Genomic DNA, 19,153 nt, shown 5'->3' on the forward strand with positions numbered 1-19,153 from the left:
ACAATAGAAAGAAAAATATTCTTGTAACTGTGCACATATAGTGCATTTAGTACAATTGGCTTCAGTTGAGGTATTATTTCAGCTTTTCTAATGCTAATCAGCTGCTCCTGTTTGTAAACCCGCTTGTTCCCATGATTACGCATCTTAACTCACCATCATTATTCATCTATGTATTACTTTTATGTATTAGTGATCTATTTGTTGTAATCATCTATCCTTGCAGTTGTTTATTACACAAAATATGGTAAATGGCCTGTATTTATATAGCGCTTTACTAGTCCCTAGGGACCCCAAAGCGCTTTACATATCCAGTCATCCACCCATTCACACACACATTCACACATTCAAAATAAGTTATATTATCACACTTCTGGCCACATAGCGCTGATATTCACTGCACATGCCCATATTAACTTTTTCCAGCCAGGTGTTTTCCTTTTCCCATTCCTCCCTGTGCTTTTGCAGCCTATTTTTCTTTCTCTGAGCGAACAAACATTGCTGCTCTAATGCTGGGCTCACACTGTGCGATTTTTGGCCAATTTTGAGACGATTTCTGAGTCGTGCGACCGATTTGGTGATCAGACCGATTTTGGCCTTCATCGTGCGTCGTGTAGTATACGTGGGGTAACGAGAAGCGATTAACACCTCACGACCAGCTCCCGATCATCAATCGCTCGTGAGGGTGTCACCGCAGCCGCTCACACTGCGCACGCGCAAACACGTAAACGTCGGTGAAAAAGACGGAGCAGCACGGCTGTGCAGCGTGTGATCTGGACACAAGCCATGGAGGCACAACTTGTAGAACTTTGGAAAGCTCATCCGAGCCTTTTCGATGTGGCATCACAAAATTATCACGACCACAACAACCGTGAAAACAGTTGGATTTACATTGCTGCTCAATCACAGCTGCCTGATCAATGTTTTTCATTAGCAATTTAGCAAAGTTGATGGTGGTGGTGTGTCTGTGTGAGTGAAAGACAGAGAGGGAGAGAGCGACAGATTTTCTGTTATAACCTTCATTTTATGGACGCACAGTGTGAGCTCTCAGGTCGCATCAGAGCATCGGGCGGTATAGTGTGAGACCCTGCATCGTGACCTACCAACTTCTAACCCCTGCGAGTCAATCGTGCAGTTTGAAAATCGCACAGTGTCTGCCCAGCTTTAAGTGTACTGTCATCCGAGACTTGCACCGCAGTGTCGGCGTTTGTTTCCCTGTTGGCCATGCTTGTTGTTGTGGTCATCTGTTGTCTTCCGGTATTTTCTCTGTAAGCGACCTTTCCTCGACCAATGAGATAATCTGAATTGTCATACTCGAATTGTCATAAGTGTGCTGTCAGCTCATTGGTCACAAAGCAGGAGAGGGGCTGGGAATTATGTTTTCAAACAAAGCGTTAATTCCATTAACATTTATAGACTACTTTTGATTCTCACTGTATTACGGGACAAAGTGCGTCCCTTATTAGCTCAATACGGGACGTGTACTTTTGTTTCGAAATACGGGACGATTCCGTATTTTAAGGGACGGTTGGCAACCCTAATCTCATCAAAGAGGACACAAACACCTCATACTAGCTGTCAGCATGGTGGTGGAGGGCTAATGACTTAGGCTAGTTTTGCTACCACGGGCCCAGGGCCCCTTACAGTCTTTGAGTCAACCATTAACTCCTCTGTATGAAATGCCATCTTTGCACAGCAGCAAATTTACAACACAATGGCTGAAAAAGGAAAGAATCAAGGGGTGGCAATGGCTCAGGCCACACCTCAACCTGACTGAAATGCTGTGGTGGGAACTTAAGAAAGTTATAAAAAAAGAGCGGGCCAAAATTCCTTCACAATGTGAGAGATGGATAGTCATTTAGGAGATAAGGTCTTAAAGTTATCGCTGCTACAGGTGGTTCTACAAGTTACTGAAGTTTTTCCACACAGTGCTTCTAGATTTTGGCTTCATTATTGTTAAATAGAATTTGACATGATGTAATATGTTGGTCATCAAAAGCTCTGTTTACCTCAAGTTTAATACCCAGTAAGGGCCAGATCAGTTTTATGTTCCGATACCTAAAAATCGGATGTACTGTTTTAAAAAAAACAAACCACAGAAATCATGAAAGTTTATAGAGGTTTTCCTTAAAAATAAGCACAAAAGAGACACAGAAAGTCCTTTTACTTTTATAAACTTAATGTTTATTCATATATACATGAATATATTAATCTATAACCAAGAAAGGAGAGAATGTACAATGCAAAACAAAATCTTTATATACAAATTAATAAATAAACAAAGACAATCAAGGACAGTTTCTGTTTTCTACACACGTTTTGTGTTCTTGGGGAAAGTAAAACAAAGAAGCAGTTAGAAAAAGTTCTGAAATCTTTTTGTTAAAATGGGAAATGGCACCCGAGCACAGTTCAGGGAACAAAATAAAAGAATTAAAATACACACACACACACACACACACACACACACACACACACACACACACACACACACACACACACACACACACACACACACAAAAGCTGGTTTCCAGTTTGTTGTATTTTTTCTCCTTGTAAACGCAGCCTTTTTTCTTTTTTTTGTTCAAACTCGCACAGAATCAGGTCAAATCACAAAAAGGTATGTCACTGTCAGCACGGGCTACAACGAAACACAGACTGGTCCATCACGTCAACCTCACCAGCACAGAAATGCTCGCAGGGTCAGGAAATTTGACACAAAGGTCCGCGCACTTACACAAAGAGATGGAGCTGCTGCAGAAAACCTGCTTTCCGATTACTCCAAACATCCAGAAAAAACAGGACTCAAAGTGTGAAAGTTTCGTTCCAACCAAACAGTACAGAGAAGGAACTGATGCTGCATTCAGGTCACGTTTGGAAAAGTGAAACTCTAAGGCTGGGGATGTTCTGTTTTGCTTATTGTCAGCCGAATGTGGATTTATGTGAAGGGGGAAATGGTTCAGAAGCAGACTAACGCTTGGACGTTTTGATCTTTTCAGTGATAGATGTTGACAGTAAGACAAATAGTGATTATAACACAGCCTTATTGTTTATAAAAATGATTGTTTTTGTCAGATTTGTTCTCTCATTTATATTTATGTAATCAATTACTGACATGTAGGAGACAAAACTATTTTTCACAGAAATAGCATGAAATTTTCAAGGTCCTGTTGTGTAAAGAGGAAGGGAGAAGGCTGCATGCTGCACTGATTGGCTTGGATGATATCACAACAATATGTTGGTTAGCACCATTGCCTCACAGCAACAAGGTCCTGGGTTTGAATCCACTGACCGGCCAGACCCTGTGCCTTCGTGGGCTCTCTACGGGTACTCTGGCTTTCTCCCACTGTTTGCATGTTCAGTTAATTGGTGTCTCTAAATTGGCTGCAGGTGCAACTGTGAGCGTCAATGATTATCCATCTGTTAGCCGACAAACTGGCGACCAGCCCAGGGTGTACCCCGTCTCCCCCTCTATGTTAGCTGCGATAGGCTCCAGCGACCCTGATAGATAACCAGAAAAGAATGGATAAAAATCCCAACAGCATGAGGTAAAAAAGAACAGATGCTGCTGTGACTATGCTGAGTTGAGGCCATGGAACACATGAAAATGCCATCAGACGCAGTCTACGAGTGAAATATTCAAATATATGTTGCTAGTTTTGGTTTTAGAAGAAGCTGTGTGTACTATTTTCCTCTAGGAAGTTGAGGCTAAAGAGGGTAAGACTTCAAACTTGAGGTCAGGTCAGCTCACTAATAAAGTGTAAGCGGGTCCTCTGCAAGTTACAAACTGCTTAGATGAAAGAAAAAGTTAAACTTATTCCAAAAGTGGCAAAACTGCAGTTCCTTTATTGGCCACTTGGGGCTGACCCAATTTCACCCGCATAGAAATGCCAGTTTTGTAGCTGTTTTCATTACTAGAAATTGGTCATAAGATCTCAAAGTCTGGTGTGACACGTCGTGTAATCCAGCCTGTGATGTTTGGTTGGAAAAAAAGATTCAGACATGCCAAACAAAGATTTTAAAACATGAAAAACATTTTCATGAAAGTGCAGTTTTTACGTCAGCGCCTGACAAACACGTCTGCTTCAAGTTTCTCGGACAACAGTCTCCACAGGGAAATGGGTCAACACATTTTTTTTTTTTTCCCCCCATAGTGTTCTCCCCTTTTTTTCTTCTAGAAAACAACAGTAAACAAACAAACTGTGAAAAGGCAGAGGACCCATCTGTTCAACCTTTTTCTGTCTTTACATGTTTTGTTTTGTTTTTTTTGGCACATGTAGGGTCAAGCCTGCCGCCTTTGCTGCTCGCCTGAGAGATGAGCAAAGGGCGGATGTTCACTAAGACATCATTAGAAGGGAATGAGACGTTTGGGTTCACAGTGCTCGACAGGACGCGCCGATCAACAGGCAGAGAGGGCAGAGTGAAAGGGTCGAAGGTCACAGTGTTCAACAGCGAAGGATTTCACGCCACAGCGGTAACAAACAACACCCACGACAGCCGGACGCCGTGCCTCCAGCTCATCATCACCATATTGCTATCACTCTTTTCTTTTTTAACAGGCGTTTCATTCATTTGATCGTTTGTACGTGACCTTCATGCAGATGAAAAAACAAACAAAAAAGGCAAAACATGGTCGCAGCACAGGCCAGATGATTTGTTGTTGTGGCGATATTAATAACACATCAGGAAAAAGTCCAACCTCAGATTTTAGCGTGTTTCCGATGACTTAATCTTTTTTTTTTTTTTATTTCCCATTTCCTCCACTTCCCAGAATGCTTTGCAACAGATTTTGATGTTTTCTTTTCACCATTGTGAAAGAAGACAGACATACTCTGATGTCATTTATTGTATCTAATGGCCAGCAGTGGGCGACGCCTGCAGCTGCAAATAGACTTCTATTACAGAAAATGACCACACTACTCACATGACCTATGACCTCAGGAAACAGTTTCCTCTTAAGTTTATGGTCTCAATTGTTAGATTCAAGTATTAGTGCATATAATATTGTGTAAGTCTTTGGAAACCGTGGTCCCCATTAGAGGTGGTTGTCATTCCCTAGCCTATGACGGTGTCTCTTAGTCGCTCAGCTGATTCACCCCCTGCTACTGATGGCTCGTTACAGTGGGTATGGCCATCTTTAGTATACAGTTTATGTTTATCACCTCTGCACCGCTTTGTATTAGATCTGGCAAATGTTCTTGGTTAAGCCACATTAGTCTGGCATCGGTTTAGCTGTGATCAGATGTGTTTCTGCTGTAAGAAACAACTCAGTTTTGTCATTTAGCACCTGCGGAAATGAAGGAAATACCAACCACAAATATTTGAAGCAAGTCACCAAAAATTGCTTGTTAAAAAACCAGCGCTGAGTGTGTTTAAGGTTGGATTTTTACCTTTAAAGAAACAGAGAGCATAAAGAGAAGAGTTTGTTCCCCTGTGTTCAGTCTGGCAGCGTCACCGTCTTTCGCCTGGGCGCCTACGCACGAAACATTCAGGAGCTCTTCTGTACGCTAACAGGAACAGAGAACCTAAAAATCACCCAAAGCTACTTTTTCCCCCCCACATGTGCTGTTAGTTAGAGCCCAGAGAGGAAAGACTCTGCTGCCATCACAGACACGTAAAAAACCACAGATGATACCGCAGCGCTCACCTGGCCCATCATGGCACATTTGGAAACTGATGGTTATGAAAGCCAAGCCGCCATGTTGGAAGCACAGCTAAAACAGAGAGTATCGACTCTACCGGGCAGAGCGGCCCTTTTTACTTATTATTTCTGTAATGCCTCGTGTCCCTCAGACGTTTCTGTGTTCCTACATGGCGGCTGGTGGTCAGGAGGAAGAGAAAAAACAAAAACGTGAGGTGCAGCTCATTATGACGTCTTCAGAAAGATAAGTAGCAGCACCATATCAAAGAGAGAGATGCAAACAAATGTACAAAGAGAAAAGAACAAAGCGTCGAGTCTGTTAACAAAATCTCGTGGTCCGTTTGAAAAGAATATACTGCACAGATGGTGTTAATCGATATATACACTCAGTTTTTTTGTGTCTTGTTCTCAGCTCATGTTTCTGTCCCACTCTGTGGCATCCTTCTCCATGTAGTGGTTACGATTCATTAATTAATAATAATAATAATAATAATAATAATAAAAAGAAAACAGTGGCATGTGATTCATGGCTGCGCCCACTGGTTTTGACACCACGTCTCTGTTTCAGGCCACGTGACCTTTTATTTTTGTGTATGTGTAACATGGCAGCGTTCAGGAGTTTATAGAGTCCAGATCTCTCCACGCTCGCGTCAGCGTCGCTGGTGTTAAAATGCTGAGGCGGCAGAGAGCGAAACCTTAAAGTGCTGCAGTCCTGCAGGCACTGTCGACATCAGGGACCACCGGGGCAAAAGCGGTGGCGGCGGTGCGCTTGAAACAAAAGCTCCCTGAAAAAGTAGAATCACATTCAGACACCTTTCTGTCCGTTAGTGTTTGCTCCACGCAGGAGGGTGCGAGCATGAAGACCGCAGAGTGATCACACAGGGACGAGGCTCTGCAACATGGTTAAAAAAAAAAGCAGGAAAAAAAAAAAGTGTTTTTGTCGAAGGTGCAGAAACGACTGATCTGACCAACTGATGTTAAGATGTAAACAGCTGTAAACGAAACGTAAAAGGACCGGGAGATCTGATGCTTTTCCATGAGCCGGCTGAAGCAGCTAACACACCTCGTTTGTTTGTTCCTTTTAACGTCCTCTCAGGGTCCCGACGACGCGACAGTTAAGTGTTAAGGTGCTCCTCTGCTTCCCGAGGTGCGCTTGGTCGTTCCTCCTCTTGCGTGTCCAGTTTTTGTCTGAACAAAAACTCAAGCACCTGAGCAGAAGCTGACGAGTGGAGGCCAGAGAAGGTGATCGAGGAGGAGGAAGAGGGTGAGTGGAGGAGGAGGAGGAGGAGGAGGAGAGAGGAAGTCTCCTCAGAAAATCCCTTTGGCGATTTTCAGTCCCTTCTGTTTCATGCGAGGCAGCGTCGAACTGGCCACGTTCTTGGCCCGCATGGGCCGTGCCAAGCCGCGCTTTTTCAGCACAAAGTCATAGTTGGCAGTGGAGTTCATGGCGTAGAAGACGTTGGCGTTGTCCGGGATCCGGAGCTCTGCAGGACGAGGTCAGAAAGAGAGAAGCAACAAGTGGTGATTAACGAGTTTAAGCAGTGTTATTCTCGGGGGACATGAAAGAAAATCAATTCTTTATCTTTCACCACATGAGAAACTGTAAATATATGCAAGTCAACACATCGGCCATTAAATTCATTTTAAATTAACAACAACTAAGACAAAACACATGTGTACTATTAATTACTCTCATATTTTTATGGAAGTTTTCACTGTGCATCAGGAACTTGTATCATAAAAGCAGCGTAATATTAAATTCACTGTTAAAAACCAATAATGAATACATGAAACAAAGAAATGATCACCTTTGTCCTCAGAGATTTTCTGCATCAGTTCGTAGTCCTCGGTCTTCTCTCGCTCCAGATTGTGTTTGATCATGGCCTTCCTGATCACCGCCGGAGTCTTGTCCTGACTCGTCACCTGAATCGCAGACAGAACATCAACATCTGTTCCTAACTATTAACCATCACTTTACACACAGAGAAAACTCTGACTTCACTGCCTCTTAAAAAGCCTGAAAGCTGTTTTTCTGCCCTCACCAGGATGCTCTTATACATGTTCCCGTTCTCCACGTCCAGGCTGACCCTGATGATGCAGCAGTCGTCCACCTGCTGGTTGTACAACGGCAGCGACAGAGTCGAGTAGTTCGACACAGCCGACACCGAGCGTTTGTGTGAGCGCGAGGCCGACAACGGGGTGGAGGAGGAGACGGAGGAGGAGGAGGCGCTGCTGGAGCCGGAGGCTGAACCAGAGCTCGAGCCCATCCCGGACGTGTCCAGAGACGACAGAGACGTACATTCCCAGAACTGAAAGGTTATCAGAGGGAGAGGTTGGTGGGAGAGGCTGAAAAATGAAGCCAATACTGAAGAAATAAAAACCTCATGCAGTTCCTCTAAAGATCACTTGCGGCTCCAAAAGCAAGTCAGTCCCCATCAATGCTTCATGTTAAAGTTTCCAACTTTACATGAACATGTTTACAGCTACAGTAAGCGATTCTGGTATCTGTAGCTAATTTTCTTCTTAATAATAAGGGGAATTATTATTGGACAATTATTACTGAGCAGGTTTGCAGCTTTCTAAATCGAGTACCCCACCCCACCCCACCCTGTCTGGTTTGCAGACAGTCATCCAAGCCATTTCAGGTTTTCAGTGTGAAATGAACAGAAAAACATAGCAGCCGTTACCGTTGAGGTTGTATCTGCAGCTGGAGCTTCTCTTCCCAGTGCTGAGACAGTTAGTTTCACCGAAGGAGTCGACGTCTGGAGGAGGACAAAGGAAAACAAAACAGAACCAGTCATCGCGCGGCCCCAGACCACTCTGACACGATGACAGCCATTATTTTTCTCCACACAGGACACCTAGATCACGCTCAAATAAACTGAACTTTAGGTGGGAACAAATGTGCTCTGTGAATAATCCCTGTGACTTAAGGACTTAAGCTCCCAGTGTGGCTGTGCGCTGGGAGTTTTTCTAAGTATAACACTGTGGAACTCACGTCTGTTTGTTGTAACTGTGAGTGATCACCAGGGGGCAGCGTGGGCTACTCTTACTCATGTTTGTAGAATTTCAGCAGTGAAGTCAAACCCAGCGTTAAACTACATGTTTATAATTCGTAGCGTTCATATCGTCTTGATTTTGAAGGCTAAACCTTGGTGTAGTCACAATGTCACACGACTTCAGTACAAATGACTACAGGTCCCACCCAGGCCTGGTTTTCTGTTCAGTTTCGGTGTGTTTTGGTCCCTTTTTTGATTTTACTGATTTTCTTTTTTGTGTTTACATTTTTCCATTGTCTAAAGTGTTTCCTTGTCTTTATTTCCTTTTGTTTTGTGTGTGTTTGCCCTTCATTATCTGACTCTCCTTCTGCCCTGTTTTGAATTTCGGTTTTGTTTTCCCCGCTGAAGTTTTCTTGTAGTTTGTAGCAGTTAACATTGTCCAATAAAGGCTCGCCCTTTTGTATTCAGCCTGCTTCCCTGTCCTCCATTTGAGTCCTTCTTTCGAGTTTTATGTTCAAAGCAAAGACTTCAAACATGAGGAAACGTTTCCAGCAGATCCACTGTTGTTTTTTCCCTCCTCACAAACAGCTGCTTAAAAGTGGCTGTCACATGTTTTACATTGTGGCAGAAAATACTATGTGCAGCTTTTTCTACCTTTCTCTCGTGTCCCTCCGGTGAGTCTGACAGGAAGCTGGCGTTCACATCCTCCAGGTCTGATCCGCTCGAGCTGACAGAGGTGACGCTGAGAGCGTCGCCGCTGTCCCCCCCTCCTCCTTGGTACGGCCTGTAGTGCGAGTGGTCGAAGGACTTGGAGTGAGAGCCTGCGGCACTGCTGCAACCGGCCTCCGTCAACTGTCGGCTGCAGATGACACCGTAACAGGAGGGTTATGAAAATAAGACTGGTGGTCAAGTTTAAAACAATGGTATTAACGCTGCGACTTACTCGCTCCAGCGCTTCATGATTCCTCCGTTCTTCTTGCCTCGGAGCGTGTTGCTCGCCGACTCTGACAGAGGCTCGATCTCACAGGACAGATTGTAGCTGCGGGAACAGGAGGGAGTCAGGACGGCAAGAGAGAAAATGGGAATTCAAAGACATAAACTCAAGGATGAGATAGGATAACACGGTTAGCACCGATAACACTGAGCTGGGTCATTACACCTGCAGATGTGTAAATTTGGTGGGTTTCACCACTGCTTCCATAAATAATTCTGTCATTTTTAATGGTTTTGTATTATTTTAAACCCCTCACCGCCTCCTCTGAAATGATATTTTCACCATTTTCATCAAAACGCAGATATTTTAATCCTGACGGCAAAACTGAGGACAAACTGAATAACCCACGCTTCATGCTGGCAGCCAGTGCTGTGAATCATTTCATAAACTCCTAAAAATCTTGGAACATGTGAACATTTCATGTGTTCCTGCCAAAACTTGAGGGTTTATATATATATATATATAAATATATATATTAGTTGTTTTTAAAGCACGGCACCAAGTTTTGTTAAATTCCCCTTTTCACTGTCAGAATTAAAGGATGACTGCAGATATCCAACCACCATCAAAATAACAGCCAGATTTCCTGCTTTCCTCCGGGGTCAGAGACAGAGGGAGGAGCCTGTGATGACTGACCTCTCTGCCTCGCTGTATTTGTCCACGCCGGCGAACCACTCCCTGAAGTGGCTGTCCTGAGTGAAATTGTAGTTGTTGGAGGCCAGCTGGAGCAGTTTGATCTGAGCGATCACCTCAAACTCCTGCAACAAGAGGGCAGAGCCGAAAAAAGGGTTTGACTTTGAGATTTGGACCGGCAGATTATTTTTGATGATGACTTCAAACAAACAAAAAGAAATAATTCACCTTTCTTCTCTTCTCGAAGTTAATCAGACCACCCTGAAAAAGAAGAAAAGAAATTATTAGCAGTGATAGAAAATAAAAAATACAAACCCAGGAAGAGGGTTTAAAATCCAAAAATCATCACAGTAACGACTCCCATCTGACGTCTGACCTCAGTGTAATCCTTCATGGCAGTGTCCATCATCACCAGGTCCGTCAAGAAAGTCCCCAGGTAAGGGATCGTCCCCTGCATCACTCCCTGTTTACGGAACACGTGGAGATGAACATGCATTTAGAGTGCAAGTAACCATTTCTCTAGAACAACGTTATTTAAACCAGTGCTGCAGGAAAAATTTGATTTTCATCAGTAAGTAGTCCTGCAATCTGCAGGAGTTTAGGCTAATCACTGCTTGTTGAAATTTGTAAGAAAACTTCCAGAAAGCTAAATTTGAAGAGCAGCTGCCAATCCCCCATTCAAAATGTGATTGTACTCCTTAAGTGGATTTGATATAGAGTACTGGTTGCAGCAGATGTGCCTGTTAGCATAAGAAAAATAAGTAAATGGAGGCTGACTCAGCGCCTGAAGGAGTGCTTTGGTGGAAAAGCATCAAGCAGATAGCATGTGGTCTCACCAGGTCTCTCTGCTGCTGGTGTCTCCTCTGAGCGCGTTTAGGGTTGATTTCTAAAGTTGCAAACTTGGAGGTGCCCTCCTGCAGAATAAACAACACATGATAAGTTTTTCTGGATGCTAAAAATCACAAATGTGCAAAATAGAGGCCAAACACTAAAAATACCCAACCCTCCTTCCACCAAGGCGCAATAAGTGAGTTTTGCTCACTCACTTCTGCAGAAAAACAAACGTCCCCACAACAAACATCCCTGTGCTACATAATTCAACATCAGACACAGTTTATCCCATATTGTCTTCCTTTAAACGACTTCTGAATACACACATTTCTCCTGTAATACAGTTAGATTAATTTTTGTTGTGCGTTTCCCAAAACCACAAAATGACAGATAACACACTAAACAATAAAACATATATAAACTGAAAGAAAAATAATCATTCTGACTGACCCAGATCAAAATGCTCAGTTTTGGTCTTTTCTAAAATATAATGTTAGGCAACTTTGAACATAGCTGTAGTCGAGCTATAACATTTAAGATGCAGGTGTTTCAAATGTGGTCTTCAGTGACATCGCTTTAAAATGAGGCTCTGAAGCGAGGACGTCTCATTCCGCCTCGACTCCTTCTTCCTCATGCCTCGTCTTCGCCTCCTCCGTTCGTATCTCTCGTGGGAGGAACTGAGACCAGGGAGAGGAGTCGAGGACGTGCAATCCAGGAATGAGAAATGACGCACATCTTACAAGCTAACTCAACTCAACTCCAACCTGACACATTCTCCAAGCTTTAGAAACACTATAACTATTTCATTCCTGTCATTAGCGATTTTTAACCAGGAACCTCCCTTCAAGGATGTTTTTCTCCAAAAGCTTTTTAAACTTCATATACTTCGTTTATGTGTTACAGCAGATTAGATCTTTAAAACCTGTTCTGAAATAAAAAATAAAACATCTGCACGACCTCAAAGTAAAAACTGGGAGAAAATCCACCTCCTTGCCGTTCCTTGCGCATTCCTCAGAGTGATGTAATGCCCGGAGGCCTCCGGAGCTTCGTGCAACTCGAGCCAACTGAGTCGAGTCAACGCGGCCTGTCCCGAGCAGATAGACAGAGGCGACGCCCTGAGGTCTGCTTTCACATATTGGAGCCGTTATCTACACCTGCCAAAGGGTTCCTCCCTGTGACGTCAGCAGGGATTCCCTCAGCGGACGCCGCGGGTGTTAACTAACTCAGCATTACATCAGAAAACTTCTCAGGTTAAAAATAGGTGATTGCAATTATTTACAATGATTATGAGCTTTTTCCTAAAAATTGAGCAGTCTTTATGAGCGTGCAAATGTCAGAATGTGACAACTTAAAAACTTGTTGATTGTAAGGACAGCGCTGCAGCATAAGTGCAACTAAGTCCTGTTTCAGTCGTTTCTTGTGCGATAAAAGCCAAACATCCCTACTGCTCTTCAGACCTTCTGTTTACAAGCAGCAGCCACTCAAAAGCGAGTTGGTGTAAAAGGCGGAGGAATTAAAACAGCTTGTTTCAGACAGAGGACGAATGCAAAGCCCCAGTGCAAGAAAAATAATCATTATTTTGACCTGTGAATCATGCAAAGCTTGTGTAGTAAAGTCAAAGAGTAAAGACGAGCAGCGGAAAGCATGTGCAGCCTGTTGATCTGTCATCTCATTTCCTGCTCTCTCAAATATCTTGAATTTATGAATCAGCTCCTGCTGACCTTCCACTGAATGCGTCAATACGAGCAAAACACTCTGACGGTGTCAACAGGTCTCTGCATTAAACCCACTATATCGCACTAATGATGACAGCAACCTGTCAGCTGCACAGAGCCCACCCTGGACATCGTATATGGATCCTGTTGTCCAAAAGTAACAGAACAAGGTGCTCTGATGTGCAGGAAGCTTGGCTGCAGCTGTTGTGAGGAAGGATACTGACAGTAAAGGGTCACCTAGCCGTGCATCCTCCCGCCGCCTGCTCAGCTGCCACGTGTTACTGTTATGTAACTCATAAACGGATTTGTCTGCGTATTATTGCGAAGATGGCTTTTCCTTCAGCGGCTAAATACACCTCCTCCGTTTTCACTGTGCACCCCCTCAGTGTTATGTTTACATCTGTTGCTGTGACTCACCTTCACCAGCAGCTCTCGGCTCAGGGAGTAATTGTTGTCGTCAGAGAAGATCTCGGACAGCTCGCGGAAGGTTCGGAAACTTTCCCTGTAGGCGGACAAAGAGGTCAGCGCACAACAATCACTCTGCAGAGCCTGCAGGCGGGCACGAAACCTACCGTGACACTTCCTCCCAGGTCCTCTTTAGGCGGTGGATTGCGTTGCACTGCAGGGCGGAGAGGATGGCTCGCAACGAGGAGAAGTTCTTTAGTATTCGACACTCCTGAAAACAGCAATCGTTCAGTCAAAAACAAACCAAAACGGCCGTCAGTCCCAGGAGCACATGAGCTCAGCAAACCAGAAGTCTCACCCGGGCAACTTCTATCCACCTCTCCAGCAGACGGGCTCTCTGGTTGGGCTTCAGTGCCGGGTTGCTCAGGCAGGTGGTGATGACACAGTTGGTGACAGAGTTGAATTGGGCCACGGTGGCTCTGATGGTGGGAGCCAGGTGCTCCTTACCTTTCTTATCCCGCTGAGACCAAATCCCCCCCAGGCAGTGGTAGGGAACCACCTTCTTGAACAGATCCTGAATGGACGCAGAGAAAGAGGGGAGTTAAAATCGATACTTATTTCTAATTTAAAGAGAGGCGGTGCAGATACGATCTTAAGAATCAACACCACCAGGTAACTGTGCTGAAAGGGACAGGAAAGATTCTCACCGCGTCCATGAGCGTGAACTGCTCTGCCACCATGATGGGGTCAAACGACAGGAAACTGAAAGCAGGAAGCTCATCCTCAAAGCCGCTCTCTTCCTGCGTAGCAAAAGGGCAGCCGATGTGTTCCCCTAAAGAGAATAAAAAAATATATATTTTTCACACAGCTGACTCCACCCGAGCTCAACCTTAACACAGCTCCTGCACTTTTTCTGAGCCAACACTTTCTTTGTTCTTTACAGCAACAAATATCTCAGCGTTTGAACTGAAACTGAACATCTAGAGCCACCTGAAATGTGCACAGCCTTCAACTGGTTTATTCTAACACTTCAGGTTTTTATTACTGTGGGACCACCATTCTGATATGTTAAAGGAGTCCCTGCCTGCTCTGGTGTCCCTCTCTTGTCCTGCCTTCATACCATCAGGATCAGGCTCACACTGCTGTCTTCGGTGGAAGTGGGCCAGCAGGTTGCGGGCACGGCGCTCCAGGTCCGAGCCAGGGAAGTGGAGGTGAAGGTAAGCGAGGAGCTGATGTAGACACTCGTAGTTGGGAGGGCTCCAGAAGTCCTCAGAGTACTGGTCCAGCCACGCGCCCAGGATGGACGAAACAGTGCTGAAACACACAGGAAATAAAATATAAGAAAAGAGCCTCCTTAGGAAACCCACAAAGCAACAATATGAAAGTAGAAAAACAAAATTTATAGAAAGACATTCTCACATTTTCAATTTTAAGGTGCGCTTGAGAGAATTATCTACTACAGTATGTTAGTGTTTATCTGAACTGGTGACTCTTATGGTCAGGTTGTTTTTCCATCCTTTGTTATTTCCATTCTTGTGATTCAAACTAAATCTAAACAAATATGGTTTCTGTTACACAAGAGTAAAAAAAAAAGAAGCCCTGTTTTACTGAATTAATGAGCCATCTTGAAACCCTAAAAGAGCCTCTACTGCTTAAAGCTCGATGTCATTAACATGAATGACCCTCCACTTAGTTTAATACAGCTTTATTTTGGCTTAGATTTGAAACAATGGGACCTTTGAGTAATACAGCCTTCATTCAGGATATAAGGATGACGCAAATAATGCATAATGCATTATCATAAAATGCATTCAGGGTCACTACATGGCTACAAGATGGAGGAGGTGGTTTTTACTCATGAAATCATGTTCCCAGTGCGCGGATTTGAGTATCTGAAGATATCTCATTTATTTAGAAAAAAATTAAAACTGCACAATGTTTCCATGAAGTTTAAAACAACAGCTACCTGAAGTCAATGGGAGCATTTCTCAGAAAACACTGTCTTGACTTTAAGGATTTAACTAAAGCTCTTTTAAAAGAGAATAAGAAAATGAATAAGTTGTTTATTTTTCTGTGATTTATCACATTTTTAGGGCTGCCTGAACCCAAACAGCCCCCTCAGTCTGACAGGTATCCAGCCACGGGGAAGAAAAGGATCCCTTTAAGCCGGGGAGGAGGGGGGTTGAGGCTCGGTGCTGTGAATGTACTCTGTGATTAATGTTGGAAGCTCGACACTTAAGGTCGCAGCACGCTTACTTTCTCAGCTCTGTGCAGTCGTCCTGGGAGACTCTGTGTGCTGTGGCTGCAGGCACATTTTGGAGCTTGGCATACCTAAAAACAGAAAGAAAAAAAACACCAGTTTCATTTTATGAACCAAACTAATGAACAAAACAACCAAAAAAGAAAGAAGCTTCAGTCTGAGTTTTCATGTCAAGGTTTGATGGCTCTCTCTCTCTCTTTTGTTGTTGTCCCTAATAAGCTAAACATTTTAAAAGCACAGGGGCATTAGTAACAGTGTTTTGTAATACTGAGCAATATTTAAAATTATTCTGAACAGAAAAACATGAAACACTCAGAAAATGTCCTGAGGCAAACTTGAACCCACGCCCCTGCAGTAGCCTTCAGCATGTGGGTCACATACGGTGATACTGCTAAACTCATTGAGCCTTACTGTCATCGGCATCTTTTTATTTTTTATTGCAGTTTTATTATTGTATCATATTTATTTTTTACTACATTTTGCTTTGCAGTAAAACAATTGTAGCAAAAGCACAGGAGTAGTAAAACTAGTCGTAGTTGTAGACCTCTGACCACTGCGCAGGGTCCATCCACTAAGTGCACGATGGCCGTTTAAAAAAATACAACTTCACAGCACAAACGAACACATTTACTACAAATCTGCTGTGTATGTGCGGTTTTTCCCTTCATCACAACTGCTGGGTGGACATATTTTGTTTTATTGGCTTTTCAGGGGTGTGGTCCTTTTGATTGACAGGTGTCCAGGCGCAGGCGGTTGTCCCGGGCCTTATCTCTGTTAATTCGACTCACTTAACTGAAATATTCAACTGTGTGTGCTGTTGGTGCCTTTTGGATAATTTTGCATTGAACAGCTGAATTAACCATGATATCACTCAGGGTACCAGGTTCAGCTTTTTTGAGAGAAATTCTAGTAATTTATAAGTCTGTTAATTAATGTTACGTCAGTCCTCTGTATACAGTGTGTAGGCATGATGGGGTTCATTTACAGTGTGATCATTTTGGCACTTTTGGTCCTTTATAATCTTAAGAAATATTCCCTTGTTTCTTGTAATTTGGAGAATTTATTTCTAAGTAAATCTGCTATTTTAATCTTCTGATATACTGAATTTTTTTCTCTGTTTGTTTTATAATAATGGATCTGAGCATGATTATGTGTCACAAAACAAAAATATTCAAGTAAAGTGTCTAAAATTTGTACTTAAACACAACTTCTACCTCAATGTATTCACATTCATTTCTGATTAAGAATTTAAATCAGAAAAGTCTGGAAAAAGCACAAATCTGCTTTTCCACCCGGTGTGTCGTCTGGTGTCACCGTACCTGTTGAGCAGGAGATCGAGCACCTGCTTGGTGGTGGCGAAGGATCGGTAGGTACAGAGGAAGATGGTGACGTAGGTGGAGTCTTTGCCCTTGAACGCCGACACCATGTACTCCACCAGCCTCTCCAGAGTGCCGGCCTTGATGGTCCGCACCTTGCAGGTTTCGTAGAGGCTCAGGGCGGAGTCCGTGTCCACGCCCAGCCATCGCTGCCCTTTGCTGGCCGACTGGTGAAGCTGCACCTTCCTCAGTGTGATGGTGAAGATGGCGTCCTCCTCGGCCTCCTCGCCGATCTCCTGCGTCGAGCTCTGAGAGGCAGACAAGGAAAACAAAACATTTTACTCCAACTGTCGACTTCGTTTGGGTGAAATTTTGTCCCAGGATCCACGGCGGTTTCTTCATGCTGGAACAAGCGCTTCAAATAAGTGTTTAAGGGACCAGATTAGAGGGAGCTGAAGGCTGAGAGGAGCAGCCATCTTTACCGTGCAGAACGTGGAGTTAAAAATGTCCGGCATCTAATTCTGGGACTAAACCCTTTAATTATGACCATCTGTGTGACCTGGCCCTCTCCTTTCTGCTCGGTCCCTCTCTCTGAGTCATACTTCGTGAATCATGTGCGTGCACAAACAAACAATAGCTTGTTACCAAACAGAGCTTGCTGGATAACTGGGTCGACAATACAGGCTGCAGCCTGCATTTACCCAAACGGGGAATTAACACAAGCTGCTTGTTGCCTGAATGAGGGCTCTGTGGGCCGCTGCAGGTCACCACCCACAACAGTTTGTTGTTGTTTTCTCCTCAACATGAAAAACGAAGATGAAACAAACCATGAACTGTGATGCTGACGGGGATCATCATAAAGTAAGGATACGAATTCCACTTCACCTGATGCCTCATCAGCACCGCTCGTGGTTACACAACAGAAACAAAAGTGTTACCTCTGACGGCTTATGAGTAAAATTAGATCTTTAACACTAATTTCCTTGAAAACACCAAACTCTAGCTTAGCTGCCTACAATGCAACATGCACTGGGATAGTTCTTCAGCTGGCCTGCAGTGCTGTTTCCCCATCTAGCTTGCCCAGTTTTAGAGATATCAGCAATAAGGATGTCTGCCTCTTGAATTTAATTGACCTAAATGGACCTTTGGAGGATGACTTAAACATGTAAGCAAAGATCAGCTCCCAAGCAATAAAGATGAGAACATAATTAGATGAGTTCATTTTCAAAATAAGAGCAAGAAGCACTTTTTTCTAGTTTTCTAGAAACTTGATCACGGTTGGATAATTTTTCTAAAATGCTAAATTGAACAACCAAATATACCTGGACTGTCTGTGAGTGGGGAAACACCACTGTAAAATAAACATTAGCTGTTTGAGGGGCCAAGAAAGATGAACATATTAAAACCTAACAGGAAGAGCCACGGTGGTGTGAATCACTATGGAGGAATGGCATGCAGTGCCACAGTCGTCTGTCACGGCCACTTATCGTGGATCCTCAGAGAATTAGTCATTCAAGTCCATTTCCAGCATCTCAGCTCGGGGCTGAGAGACGCTCAGCACCGTTTGGAGCTGTAATTAAATGTCAACAAACAGCTAACATTCTCTGAGTAATAATACAAAGACTAAATTGGGAGAAACTGTGATATTTTTCACTATTTTACGTGTATGGAGTGAAACAGTAACAGTTAATGGCCAAAAAACAATGAGCATAACCGTGAGCTGCAGCCCAATCATTTAGTGTTATGTCAGAACCAGCCTACTAACAAACAGATTATGGACAGAAGGCGATGCCATTTCACACACTTGATAACCAACAATGTTTTCATAAACGCAGAAAAAAAGACTCAAATCAAACTGGCTTTAACTGGGATATCTAACCTCTGCCCAATAAACAAGAGTCCTGTACACAGAAGGTGACCTTCAGTAACCCTGAAGAGACCCTGACAGCTGAGGGAGGGTGTATGTGACAGATAAAGAGAGGAGACAACCCCTGGACTGCTGTAAATCCTGCTGGATATAATGGCCGAGGCACAGCTGCAGCTGAGAGGCTCAACAGCAGGAGCGGCTCTTATCAGCCAAACCGCAGAGGCCGCGCCACCATCACCTCCGGCCCGAAAAATGCAGCGCTCAAGGGCAGCTCCTCGCTCTATCGGGCGAATCGATTCCCAGAATAATGCTCCTATTCATGTTCCCGTAAGTGTTGCCGTGCAAACCAAACAGTCCGTGCTAGTAGAAAAATAAGTGAGAGGCTGATGCTCTAAAAAGGGGAGTTCAATGCCATCTCCAAATGGCTTCAACAGAGGAAACTACCAAGTGTGAAACACCACTGTCTATTTCAACATGACTAGAAGCTGAATCTAGACT

At 43.7% G+C, this 19,153-nt stretch overlaps 1 protein-coding gene across 6 annotated transcripts in view; it reads right to left on the minus strand.

Moving 5' to 3' along the window:
* Positions 1-4,142: 4,142 nt before the first annotated feature.
* Positions 4,143-19,153, minus strand: part of LOC146658020 (ral guanine nucleotide dissociation stimulator-like) — a 59,306-nt gene continuing 44,295 nt past the window's right edge. For 4 of the 6 annotated variants that reach the window (XM_085426411.1, XM_085426409.1, XM_085426410.1 and 1 more), the window contains exons 2-18: positions 16,792-17,096; positions 15,469-15,543; positions 14,297-14,526; positions 13,920-14,044; positions 13,571-13,786; positions 13,380-13,483; positions 13,225-13,309; positions 11,098-11,175; positions 10,638-10,724; positions 10,490-10,522; positions 10,265-10,386; positions 9,578-9,673; positions 9,289-9,493; positions 8,323-8,397; positions 7,678-7,944; positions 7,444-7,558; positions 4,143-7,119 (exon numbers count right to left, since the gene is read on the minus strand). In XM_085426411.1, coding sequence (XP_085282537.1) covers positions 6,944-7,119; positions 7,444-7,558; positions 7,678-7,944; positions 8,323-8,397; positions 9,289-9,493; positions 9,578-9,673; positions 10,265-10,386; positions 10,490-10,522; positions 10,638-10,724; positions 11,098-11,175; positions 13,225-13,309; positions 13,380-13,483; positions 13,571-13,786; positions 13,920-14,044; positions 14,297-14,526; positions 15,469-15,543; positions 16,792-17,096 — 2,394 coding nt within the window. In that variant the 3' untranslated portion in view covers positions 4,143-6,943. The remainder of the gene's footprint in view (positions 7,120-7,443; positions 7,559-7,677; positions 7,945-8,322; positions 8,398-9,288; positions 9,494-9,577; positions 9,674-10,264; positions 10,387-10,489; positions 10,523-10,637; positions 10,725-11,097; positions 11,176-13,224; positions 13,310-13,379; positions 13,484-13,570; positions 13,787-13,919; positions 14,045-14,296; positions 14,527-15,468; positions 15,544-16,791; positions 17,097-19,153) is intronic. The other 2 variants (XM_085426408.1, XM_085426407.1) reach the window with 2 other exon arrangements.

Source organism: Rhamphochromis longiceps, linkage group LG12 (assembly GCF_057381845.1).
Source record: "Rhamphochromis longiceps isolate RC_006_pf linkage group LG12, R_longiceps_female_GT1.1, whole genome shotgun sequence".
In the NCBI taxonomy this organism is placed as follows: Eukaryota; Metazoa; Chordata; class Actinopteri; order Cichliformes; family Cichlidae; genus Rhamphochromis; species Rhamphochromis longiceps.